General features: G+C 45.5%; 1 protein-coding gene across 1 annotated transcript in view; it reads right to left on the reverse strand.

Moving 5' to 3' along the window:
- Positions 1-3,621: 3,621 nt before the first annotated feature.
- Positions 3,622-12,952, reverse strand: part of RNF150 (ring finger protein 150) — a 101,752-nt gene continuing 92,421 nt past the window's right edge. The window contains exon 7 of the mRNA XM_056489805.1: positions 3,622-10,406. Within this exon, the coding sequence (XP_056345780.1) occupies positions 10,288-10,406 (119 nt within the window). The 3' untranslated portion in view covers positions 3,622-10,287. The remainder of the gene's footprint in view (positions 10,407-12,952) is intronic.

Raw genomic sequence — 12,952 nt, forward strand, 5'->3', positions numbered from 1 at the left:
TAAATAAAGGCAGGCGCGGGTGGGACGCCCGAGGCTGGGCGGTGGATTGGCGAGGAGGGAGAGCCTCCTGCTGGAGAGACACGGCGCGGGATGCGGGATGAGGGATGCAGGATGGGTGATGCGGGATGGGGAATGCAGGATGAAGGATGCGGGATGTGGGATGGGGAATGCAGGATGAGGGATGCAGGATGAGGGATGCGGGATGTGGGATGCGGGATGGGGAATGCAGGATGAAGGATGCGGGATGTGGGTTGTGGGATGGGGAATGCAGGATGAGGGATGCAGGATGGGTGATGCGGGATGCAGGATGGGGCATGCAGGATGTGGGATGCAGGATGTGGAACGGGGAATGCGGGATGAGGGTTGCAGGCAGCTGCCTCTGCCCGCTGTCCCCAGGGAGTAACAAACACCTTTCACCGCTCATTTTTGGAACCACTTTCCTAAAGTCCTTTGGTCTGCAGCCCTGCTCCCCTTCCATCCGCTCCAGCGTTATTCCTTTGCCTCCAGGAGCTGAGGCTTGGCACGGCTGGGTGTCCAGGTGGGGGGCCCTGCTGGTGCTCAGGGCTGGGGCATGCAAGTGGCACCCAAAGCCCTTGGGAGTGGGGAGTGTTTCCTGGTGATGCTGGGCAATAACCTTGGCTGTGTTAGTGCCACGGGGCTTGTCTCCATCCTCCTTTCCTGACTCTGCCTGGGGCTCTGTGCCATGCAGTTAAGGAAAGGGCAGTGAGGTCTGGAGAAAGGCAGCAAGGACATAGAATCATAGAGCTGTGGAGTTGTTAAAGACCAATTAACAATTGAATCTGGAAAAGATCTCTAAGGTCATTCAGCCCAACCATTACCCAGTACTGCCAAGCCCTCTGCTAAACTGTGTCCCTGAGTGCCATGTCTACATCTTTTGGAGCCCTTCCAGGAATGATAATTCCACTGCTTCCCTGGGCAGCCTATTCCAATGCCTGACCACCCCTGCAGCAAAGAAATTTCTCCTAACATCCAGTCTAAATCCCTGCTGCAACTTGAGGCCATTTCCTCTGTCCTGTCACTTGTTGCCTAGGAGAAAAGACCAAATCCCATCAGGATACACCCTCCTTTCAGGGAAATGTAGTGTGTGATAAGGTCTTCCCTGGACCTCCTTCTCTCCAGGATAAAACCCCCTAGCTCCCTCAGCTGCTCCTCACAGGACTTGTGTTCCAGACCCTTCCCCAGCTTTGTTGCCCTTCTCTGGTCACACTCCAGCACCTGAGTGTCTTTCCTGTAGTGTGGAGCCCAAAACTGAACCCATAACAGCATCCCCCAAAATAAGACTCTGAGCTCAGCCCCTCAAGCCAAGCAGCACTTACACCTGTTTTAGCAGTTGAACTTGATGATCTTAGAGGAGTTTTTGAATTTCAATAATTCTGTGATTCCATAATGTAGTAGACCTTTTTGAAACCAGGTGGAGTGATAAGGGAAGTGACTTGTCCTGGTGTCCTCCCAGCCCTGGCTGAGTCAGACTAAGTGGGCTGCTGGCTGGAGCCAGCATGGCTGCCCCAAGCAGGGGCAGAGGAACAACCTTATCTGAGCTCTGGGTTCCAACAGATGAATGCTGGGGCTCTGCCAGCACATCAAAGGCATTACTGCTCCCAGATGGCTGCTCTGTCCCTCTGCCAGGAGGGACATGCTTCCTAGCTGGAGCAGGAGGAGGGACATCTGCCTGGGCTTCAGGCACCAGGAGCTGCTGCTGGCCTCCCTGTAGAACTTACCTTTGCTCTCAGGTGAGAGGATGGCCTGTAAACCCAAGGTGCAGATGTCCAGGAGGATGTTCAGAGCAGCCATGCAGCAGCCTGCAGACCAGGCACGTGAGGGTGGTGACACTTTGACCACGTCCACTGCTGCCAGGACTTGCCAGCAACTTGTTTGCACAGAGAACGAAGCTGAGGAATGAGTGTTTTGCAAAATTACAGCCTCACCTATTAGGCACTGATTTCCTATAGCTGAATTCTGATAAATGAACTGTCTCATTGGATTTCTTTTGGGGCATGAAGTCCTATTCCCTCAGGGATGTCCCCAGACCTGATCTCCCTGTGTTAGAGAATTGAGTCCTCAGTGGTTTTTTTCCAGAGTGGCTTCCAGTGCAGGTGAATGCATCTCCTTTTTGGGTATCCTAAAAGTGCATGGTTTGGATATCACAGGACCCTGCTTTGTACACACTGCTGTGCAGTGCAAACCTGGATAAATTCCCTTTGAATCTCACATCATCTCTATTGAGTGCAATTCACCTGAGCGTCACCTCCTTGAATCAGGAGTGAGTACAACTTACCTTATTCCTTCTGGGAAAAAACCCCCCAAACCCACAAAACAACAGAGCACAGAGCAGCAGAGCTTTATTTCCACATTTGGACCAGAAATCAATCCCACAGAGAGCAGGGAGCAGTGTAACACGAGCCCCAAGTAGGTGCTCACATCCTGGCTGCGTGTGCACTCCCGTGGCAGCTGTGCACATCTGGCTGCCAAGGAAAGGAAACCCAGCCTGGGAACAGCCCAGGGAGTGCACACAGGGAGCAAAGCAGCTGGCAGGCAGGGAGATGACTGGGGAAGATGAGACATAAATCCTCTTTGCAAAGGCAACCCAGGGCTTGTTTTGGTGTGGAGGGCTTCAGCCCCTGGAGCAGGGCTGGTGGGATGGGAGCTCTGGGCTGTGCTGCTGACAGGAATTGAGAGGGGAAAAGTAATTCCTGGCTTTGCTGATTGAATTGCTGGCTGTTCTCCTGCTCTGAGCCAGCTGCTGCCCCTCTGCTGTGGGCAGAGCAAGGATGAAGGGGATGGGGATGGGTGCCCAGGAGCAAGGAGGCAGCAAGGTCTGGACAGCTGAGAGGGGACTGCCCACAGCTGCTGCCTTCCCAGCTCCTGGAATCCAGCCCAGGGCTCCAGCCAATCTGGCAAGCTGTCACCTCGAATTCTGGAAAAGACAGGTGTGTGTGCTGCCAGCAGCTGCCAGAAAGCAAAAAAGGTGGGTCAGGATGGAGGCAGGCTGGGACCCGTGGCAGGGCTGTAGCTGAGCCATGAGTTGGCTCCTTCAGGGATTTCTCTCTGCCTTCTTTGGCATCTACTGGAAAACTTTTCTGTAAATCTCTGAAATTACATTTAGGATTTTCAGTGTGCCTCATACCTCTTGCAAGCAGCATAGCTATGCTGGATGGCACAACCACCCCTGGGCTCTCCTCCCCCTGCTCCCAGCGGGATTCCAGGGATCAGTGATGTCTGACAAGGCAAGGGAAGAGCAGCTGGATGACCCCTCACAACAGTGGTGCAATTCCCACTGAGGCATGGCAGAGCAGTCATCTTTTAAAGCTGCTTTAACACGTCGTGCCCAGTGTCTGGGCTGAGGCTGCAGCTCTCCCTTGAGGCAGCACAAGCATTTACCTCTCACACTGCTGCTGTTTCTGTTTAGAAGCAATTGAAAGGCAGAGCAGTAATGAGCTGGAGATGTGTCACAAAGACCAGGCTGTCACTTGGGTCCCTTCCCACTGCACCTTCTGTCTCCTATGAATGCCAAAGTTTGCAGTGGCTGAGTTCAGGAAGAAACAACCCACAAGTTTCACACACCAGGAAATTCCAGGTTTACACAGGCTGTTAGAAAATGCATACAACACAATAATCAGATTTGTTTTATTAAAAAAACTTGCAATAAAATTCCTTGGAATTCACCATCTTAACTTTGAGAGTTGCAATATTTTACTAGTACGTAATAACACAGTCTCACATATTTACATTATAATCCTCTATATAACAAAAATAGCCATATTGGACTACTGAATAATGCTTCCAAGTATTAGCCTCAACATTTCAGTATTTCCCCCAGCTGAGTCACTGTCTATGCTCTTTAGCATTTACAGTATCTAACAAAGCAAAAAGGACACAAAATAATAAAAAGTACGTGTCTCATGATTTCAGGCAAATCCCTTTAAGTTCTCCGACTCCCACATTTTTCAAGAGAGATAAAGTGCATTGGAGAGGAAGATGTATATGTTATAAAACATCAGCAAAGAGTTAAAAGTTTATTTGCAAGACTGTACAGAAGGGGAAAAAAAGGCAAAAAAAAAAAAAATTCTTCACAAACTGCTACTGCACAGTTTTGGCAGCACGTCACAGGTAGCGGGGAAAGGGAGGGAATGAGAAAGCCAAGTACAAGGAAAAGGATGGCCCATGCAAATGCCACAGTGTGACTTTGCCATGGCCTTTTGGAAGGTGTTTCCCAAACCAAAGCTGCAGCACAGCCAGAGCCACAGTGCATCCCTGCATCCCCCCAGCTCGCTGAGGCTGGTGGCTCTGCAGGCAGGGGCAGAGGGCTGAAGCCTCCCAGGAAACCTGCTCCTGCTGCCCAGAGCAGGACTGACTACTTTGGAGAATTGCACTGGGACAGACCATTGTCTCTGGACTTAACAAAGTTATTTTGCTAAGCTGTGCACTGATCCATGTGGTATTTACTTCGTTTGGGATTTTTATTCCCTTTATAACACTGGCATTTGCTGGTATGGCTCTGCTGCCTGTGAGAAGAGACATGGCTGGGAAAAGCTTTGTAGCCACCACTGGAAACCAGGACTGCTGCTCTGTTCAGGAACTGCATACAAGTGGGATGCCACCTTTTTTTTTTTTATTTTTTTTTTTTGTTTGCTTATAAACTACTCTAAATAGAAATAATTCTCTTCTGGAAATGGATGGAATGTATATTTTGACAAGTACAAAACTGCTTTAAATGTTCACTAAATACAAGGAACATCTTGGTATAAAAATAACAGACCCTCCCACCCACTGTCCCCTCTTTACATATCTAATTATAAAATGGTACAGTCATTTCAGGTTCCTAACATGAAACAAGTATTGAGGATGGCATTACATACATATACAAAACATTTAGATATTTGACATCTGAAATAACTGTATACATTCAGAGCAAACAAGCATCTTCATCTGGCTATTGTGTTTAATGCTACTCGGGACTGAAGAATCAAGAAATAAACAAGAAAGGGAAAACACTATTACTCCTTATTTTTCTCACATCTTTTTCCATTCACCACAGAATGAAGTAACTTCCACCAATTCACAATTAAAATACTTGAGAGAAACAAGATGAATTTCAGATGGAAAAATCATCCATTGGGTTTTCACTCAAAATCCACATCTTCCATTTCTTTATTTCTCCCTTTGAAATACAGCTCCTGCTTACAAGGGTGCTTCCTTGAAAAAGAAATGGGCAGATAAAGGGGCCAAGTGGGTGTCCAGCTCAGTGGGGTGGGCAGAGGGGCAGCCCCACCCCACAGCTGCCATCTGCTTCACCAACAAACCCTCCCTGCACAGTCCATCTGGCATTCCTCATTCTCTGAAACCATCAGTTAGTTCAGGTGACAGCTTGGTAAATTAAAGCAGTGCTTATTTTGGATCAACTTCCCCTATTTAAGAAGCCTGCAACACCTCCAGGCTCGTTTTCCCTGAGCCCTAAAACACACCCAAGTATTTGGGATTCACTGCCATCCCAAATACACTCACACATCTTTGCATCTACAAAACAAATGGCTCCACATGGGCTCAGTGTTCAACAAAGCTCCAAACCTAGGGCCAGCACTAGCCATGGAGAAGCTTGGCTGCCCCAAACCTGCTGAAAGCCCAGGGTCTGCTGGAGCTCCTGTCCCTTCTCCAACCTGCTCCAAAGATGCTGGTGGCACAGAACACAGGAGAGGCAGCAGCACTGTGCAGGTTTGATCCCATGATCTCCTTCCCCTGCACCCAAGGCTCACCCTTGGACAAACACTTGTGAGATGGGCTGGGCAGGAGCAGGCTGGATTTCTCTGCCATTTTAGTCCTGCAAAATGGATGTACCCCATCATTAATGCCCTTCTTGCAATGACTTCCTTGGCATTTGACCCAGGCATTATTACTGACACCCAAAGGACCACATCATATGTGGTTTCCATAATTTATTTTTTCAAATTGCCTTTTTCTATAGTGCTACAATCTATCTCAAATAAAAGGCCTAAAAGTGACAACTGCTTCTGATTTTTACAACAGTACAGTTTCCATACTCACATCAATGCATTTTTATATGCATACATGTCCATTTAATTCTATAGAGTGCTTAAAAAATGAACTGCAGTGCTATGACAGTCCTGATCCTGGTTTTGAGGCTCTAAAGCAGTCAGAAAATAAAAAAACCCAAACCCTCAGTAAGTGCCAGATCTGTATCCCCACCAGAACAGGTGAGCTGTGGGGAGGGGATGTACACCTGGTGCCCTGCACATCTGCATGCACACATCAGGTTGTTTGTGGGTGCAAAACTCTGCCTCTATAACTCTCTATGCATCCTACCTATTGAGCAGACTTTTGGGAAGGCAGCTTAGTGAAACCCAAGAAATCCAAGCATACTCCAAGTGCAGTTTCTGTCTCACGAAGTTTTATCCTGCAACCCAGCCTGAGTGATGATGAGCCTCACTAAGGCAAATGCTTCTTTCACTACCACTTGCTCATGGAAAAGAAAAGTGCTTCAGAGGACAAGACAGGAATTGCTGGGAGAGGCAGAGGATCAGCTTAATGACAAGAGTGCCTTTTCCTGGGAGCCACACAATCCCCTGGCCACTGCCCCTGTGCAGGTGATGCCCCCCATCCAGTCATGGCACCAGCCTGCAGAATTGTATCCGTGAGCACTTGCCTGTCAGAGGGCTCTAGAGGATTTTGCTCTTTCCTGGCTGCATGCTGAAGGCTGCTCTCCCTTCTGAGCACCCAGCACTGCATCCCCAGCAGCTGAACCCCACCCACTCAATGCCCAAGCTTAGTGGGCAGCAGTACCAAGGTGTGCATGGGCAGGCAGATGTGCAGAATTAAGGCTTTCATACATGCTACAAACACACATCAGGGGGCCTCAATGCTTATAAAGCACCTCAAATTCCCAAGGCAGTTCACAGATTATATATGCAAAGAATATTGTCAGTCAGGTCAAGCTTCAGGAAAACATTCCCTTTTGACCCAGGGGTTTAATTATGCTTATAGAAGACCTGTTGAGAATGATGTGACTTTGGTACAAGTCCAAAATTAATCATAAGTGGTTTTTTGAAGGACGGAATAAACATTTACTTAAGTGCTTTCCTAAGTTCAGGCTTCAGTGATGTGTAACCTGGCTTTGCCCTCACCATCACTTAACAGTGCTCAGAGCTGCAGAGCACCTGAAAACAGGGATGGAACAACATCTTCCCTGAGTGAACCTGCATGCAGAACTGGGAAAACAAAAGCAGAAAGACTCCTGACCCAGATTTGCTAGGATGCCTGTTCCAAAAGGCACATCACTAATTGGTGGTATGTCAAAACCACTCACCCAGCCTGGCCCTGCCCCTGCCAGTGGCCACCTGTGGACCCTGAGGGACCAGATCTAATATGGGATATTTAGGAAAAGTGTGTGCACAGCATGAGACCCCTACAAAGTTCCTCATTAACTCTCAGAAATACGTGCAGGGTCTGAATTATCAAATCTGTGATGCCTTTCTGAGCACAGCTCCCTTCAGTGATTTTGCTGGGCAAAGGACCCAGCTCAGGATCAGCTGGGAGTTTCCCCTCCTGCCTGGCTTTTCCACAGGCTTTGCTTGTTCTGCTCTGGCAACAGCAATCTATCCATTGAGACCAAATTAATCCAGTTCATGAAATAAAATGAAGACTTTGTGGCAGCTCCTCTGAAACCCAAGCAGTTTGGCCAGGAGCTCTCTGCCTGTGTGCTGAGCTGCAGTGTGCTCATGTGAAAGGATCACTGACAACTCAGATGTGTTTGTGATGTTCCTGTGACATGCAGCACCCACACTCCAGGGCTGGAGAAGAAATTGTACCAGTGTGTGTGGACTTTCCATAGGTGCCCTGACTGTACATAACCAGCCTCACTCCTTCCCCTGCAGTTGTTTGAAATGAATTTCATTCCTGGGTCAAAATTCGATGTAAGCACCACTTAAATCCCATTTCAGCATTATTTACAGAGCTTAAGTGGAGCTGATGCAGTACCTTGTGCAAACTCTCTTGTAGTGGTCTATTTCAACATTGATGTGTCAGGCCTTTCCCATAGCAGCAAGGAATAGAGAAGACATAAAAGAACATGGAAAACAAGATTACAGAACCACAAATATTGTCAAGACTGACCTAGTGTACCCACTGGAACAGTCTGTAACTTTCTTTTTTAACCAAGATTTCCAGCTGCCTCCCTCTCTCTTAAATTGAAAAAAGATTTTCATTCCAATGGCTTCTAAATATTTAGAACATTTATGGGTCATTTTCATGGCTTGGGTTGGAAGTGACTTTAAAGATCATCTAGTTCCAAACCCCCTGCCATGGCCAGGGACTTCTTTCCTTAGACCAGGTTGCTCAGAATACTTTCAGGGATGGGGCATCCACAGCTTCTCTGGTCAACCTCTACCAGTGCCTCACCACAATAATAATTTATTTCTAATATCTGCCCTCTTTCAGTTTAAAACCTTTACCTCAGAATTACCTCACAATTAAGGGCCTAAGAACATAAAATAAAACTAAATGTTTAATTAGTTCTAAATGGACAAAAGAGCATGGAGAATATTCTTTCCTTCTTTCTGTACTAAAGAAGCAAGTCAGCCAAAATTTTAGGGCTAGTTCTAAACACATTTGTTCCTGAATAAAATCTGACAAACTCAAATTTTGGCTGGAAGCTGGTTTTCACATTTAACAAGTAAATCCACAAGGAGATTAAATGCAGTGAGCCCCAACAGTTGCATTTTGAGATGCTGCCATGACACTGAAAGTCAAAATATTTGACCTCTGCATGAAATTTCAGTGTAAGATGAATTGTTGATTCTGTGGACTGACTCAGGAGGCAGTAATGTGATTGAAATCATCTGACTCCCAGCAGAAACTATGTACTCTTGTGTAACAGTGAGCTTCTTCACAGCTGAGTGTTTTGACTGAAAAACCAAATCATACCTGAACAATTAACAATGAGCTCTTACCTGGAAAGTAGAGCTCAGGATGAAATAAATTATTATGTCAGGTCATTACTATTTAGATGTTTTGATTTATGTTAGTTTTTATTTTCAAATGCCCTCCCCAATATATTTTGGCATTTGTATCTGTATATAAATTGAAAATATTCCATTATGCAACATTGACAGGGACTCTGGAGGGCAACAAACCACCTGAACTCTTGCTAGATAACAAGCAGACAAAAACTGCTGTAAGAAATGGAACACACTAAGGGAAAAGACCCAAAGCTAACCAGGAATTAAACATTTCAATTGACTGCCTCTTGCCCCCTTAGTTCTGACACTGACAGAAGCATCTCCAGACCCTTTGTAAGAATACAGTCACCCACTTAATGCAGAACTGTTAATAAGCAGCCTCTGGAAACCTCTCAGATGCTCCTTTAGCCCACTGATCTGGTTTTGGTCTGTAAAATTAAGAAAAGAAATTATGTTATGCTAGTTCTTTTTTTCCAACTACTGAATTGTCATTTGAAGGAAGGACACTAATGCACTGACACCTATGAACAGCATAAAATACAGGACAGGACTACATGGATGGAGTGATGCTTTAGGCTTTTCTTTCTCTCCTTCACACTGTACAATACTTGTCTAGAACAGAGCTCTAAGTAAAAGACAAACTAATGCTGTTTTGACCCAAATTTCTGCTAATTCAGGGCTCTTCAGAATATGCCATTTCCAAGCCTTCCACTTACTGAAAGCAGGTGTTACATCAATGCAGGGTGCTGGTGCAACATCCTTCTGAAGCCAGCCACACATAATTCATGCAGAAACAAGGCAATGATAACTCCTGGTCAGATCATGAAGTGACCAGTGAAGAGGAATTTGGATTTTTGGACTGAACTCTTGAAAAAGCTGGGGTCAGTCAATAAAAACAGAGCATCCATCCATAACAAACTATAAACCAACAAACAAATCAAAATAAACATATGCCTTTTCAAAAAACCCAACAGAAAATTGATTGAACAAGTGTAGAAAACACTCCAGCTGTCATTTCAGTTGCATGTTTAGGAGCCCCTGGAGAGGTCCATGACTGCTCTCAAGCACGTGGGTGAGCTGGAAGTGTCCATCCATGTGAGCCAGACGAAGGGGGCAGATGATGAAACCACATCCAGGCAGACACAACAGCTGCTATTGCTTCTCATGACCATCTCAGCATGGAGTGTGCAGGAGTGAGTGCTCTGGAGGCATGTGCATGACTGGTCCAAACCCTAGAAAGCTGGCTCTGTCCCTACCTGTGACCCTCCCCTGCAGTTTAGTGCTGCAGCTCTGTGTTTCAGGATTTCACCTCTTCACAGTCTTGATCAGTGGAGAGCTCCACGTCAGACAGTCCAACCTCCATGGCCATAATCAATGAAATATCTGAATCACTGCTGACTGCTGGCTCCTGTTCATCTGTGAGGGTAGAAAAGACAGGAAAAGGTCACTTCTTTCTGTTAATGTGTTACTGATTTGTAGCTCTGCAGGTGGGACCCAAGGTATCTCCACCACTGAGATTGTGATCAGATTAAAGCTTTGCTCTTATTCAATATCTGTCTAAAACACTTCAAGAAATATCCCAAAATTCAAGCCATTCATAGTGAAATACATGATGAAAAGCAGTTGGATGGGTAACATTTTCTTCTTTTAATCCTCCCAGGGCTTTTCATCCAGGTCCTTCATGAACTTCCTCCCACCACCTGAGAATTTCCCTCCCCATCCCCTTTCACTTCCTCAACCTGGCATCATCCTACTCCCCCCACAAAGACAGCAAGTTAATGACAAAGCCACAGGCACCTCAGTCATCAGAAAAACATTCCTAACAGGAAAAAAATCTGCCCAAACCCTCATAAAGTGACAGAATCTCAGAGGACATCTTTAAGAGGACACTTGTCTAATGTAGGAACGTGGGCATTGGACCAGGACAAAACAAATCCAGGACTTTGGAGCAGGCTACCTGGTCTCAAGTGGCTTCTCTCATCCTTTTCTAGTCTCCTTAAATTCACTCTTTCCTCTGATTTGAAGACTGCAGGTTCATGATCCAGGCCAAAGGGATCCCTTAATGCTCCATGACCCCAAAACACACTAAGAGTTGGACTGTTGACTTCTGCCAAACTGCAAATCACATTGTAGGAAGAGCAACTTGTTTTTGCTTTTGATCCCATAGCACTTACCAGGTGTGTATTTAGCAGCAAATAAACTTAGCAGCCAACAGATTTTAAAGCACTAAAAGCTAAATTTCTTTCAAGAACAACCAGCAAAACACACTAGGGAGATTTTCAAAGGCACAAAACCCTCTTAGGTGGCTGAGTCCCTGAGAGAAAATTTGATGGTTCATATTTTCAATTGGTTTAATTACAAAGATGGTATTTATACCGCAACAATACAATGTACTTAAATCTGTGGCAGTTTTTCCTTTACATATTTTATTTTTCAGACAATAGAAGCAGAGCCTGATTGATGCTAAAAGTCTAGAAGTTGAATATCTAAGAATTAATAAGTAAGAAACATGACAGAGAAGCCAGGAAAATAATAACTCCTCACAGTTTAATTATTCACTTGAAGCTAAGTGAGCACAATTAGTCACCTCTCAAGAGCAGCATGGTTTTTAAATCTTTTATAGGAAAAACCCCCACATGTGTTTACTTGTGCTTGGGATTAGACATCATCTTCTTTAGAGAAAGCTTGAGTGGGATTTGCATTATTCAAACTGAAAGAGCCAATGTTTTCCTTCACAATTCTTCCCAGTTTTCACCCTGGATTACTTTTATATTTTTTTGATTGCAAAATAAATAATTAATGCACACATCTTTACATTGCTATCTTTTATTTATTTTTTTTCTTGCCCTTTCAATATGATATTAGCAAACATTTCAAGGCATTGCTTCTGACTGTAAATGTTTCCACCAGAGGTGGAGGAAGTTTTTACAAGCTGAATGATACATCCTGCAGACTTCAGTGGTCTTTAGTGACATTGAACCTTCAGGTGAGCTGCTAGATCCTAGAGTTCATCAGAGCACCTCAACACCTAAAGCATCATCTTTAGTGCTAACAGCTCCCTGAGTCAGAAAAATGTGGTTTCAGACCACTGGATTATTTATCATTCCTCTATAATTAATAGGATTCTTAAAAACAATGAAAATTATGCTTAAGGGCAAGTTTATATTTGCAAAATGGAGCTCCTGAGGCTTAGCCAAGCTGAACAGCCACTTGGAGCACTCTTGAGAGCCAAGGTGTTTTCCATCTGAGCTGTGCAGAAGAAAAGGGCTGGCTGGATAGTGACAGCCAGATGCATGCTGAAGAGGCAGGCAGAGCTGCCAGCACCAAATGTCAGCATCCAATGAGCAGTGTTTAATAGTGCTGAAATGTTATTTCAAGAATTGGTGTTTCTTCCAGGGCTGCACAGCAGAAAAAAATCTCAACTGAGGTCAAGACAGGCAGATGGAACAGGACCAGATTTGCAGCTCACATACCTAATATCTGATGGAGGTACAGCAGCACAGTCTCCAAACCAGCAAACTCGAGTTTTACTTTATAAATCCCATACAATTATTCAAATTCTTGGATTTTAATCTTTGCAAAGTGTGGGCTTTGCTGTCTTTGGGACAGAAGGGCAGGTTGGCAGGAACAATGAATGACCCTAAAAAATGCCCTTGCAATGCTCTGGCATTGCTTTTCCAGCACTGTGATAGTGCCTAGGAACAGCAGCACTCCACCTTCCTTGATACCAGCTCAAAATCCTGAAACTACAGCTCCAGCAGAGAGGGGACATCACCATTCTTACACCTTCCCTTTCAGGGAAGCACTGACATTTCTCTGGAAGCTGTAGGCAACATAAGGAAATTAATGCATCCCTGAGCATCTCCTGTGAACAGGAATCCTGATGCTGACCCCAGCACCCAGAGGATGAAACTCTGGGAGCTGCAGAAGCCACAGCAAACACAGCCAGCTGTAGGTGCCTC

This window comes from Oenanthe melanoleuca, chromosome 4 (genome assembly GCF_029582105.1).
Source record: "Oenanthe melanoleuca isolate GR-GAL-2019-014 chromosome 4, OMel1.0, whole genome shotgun sequence".
Lineage (NCBI taxonomy): Eukaryota > Metazoa > Chordata > Aves > Passeriformes > Muscicapidae > Oenanthe > Oenanthe melanoleuca.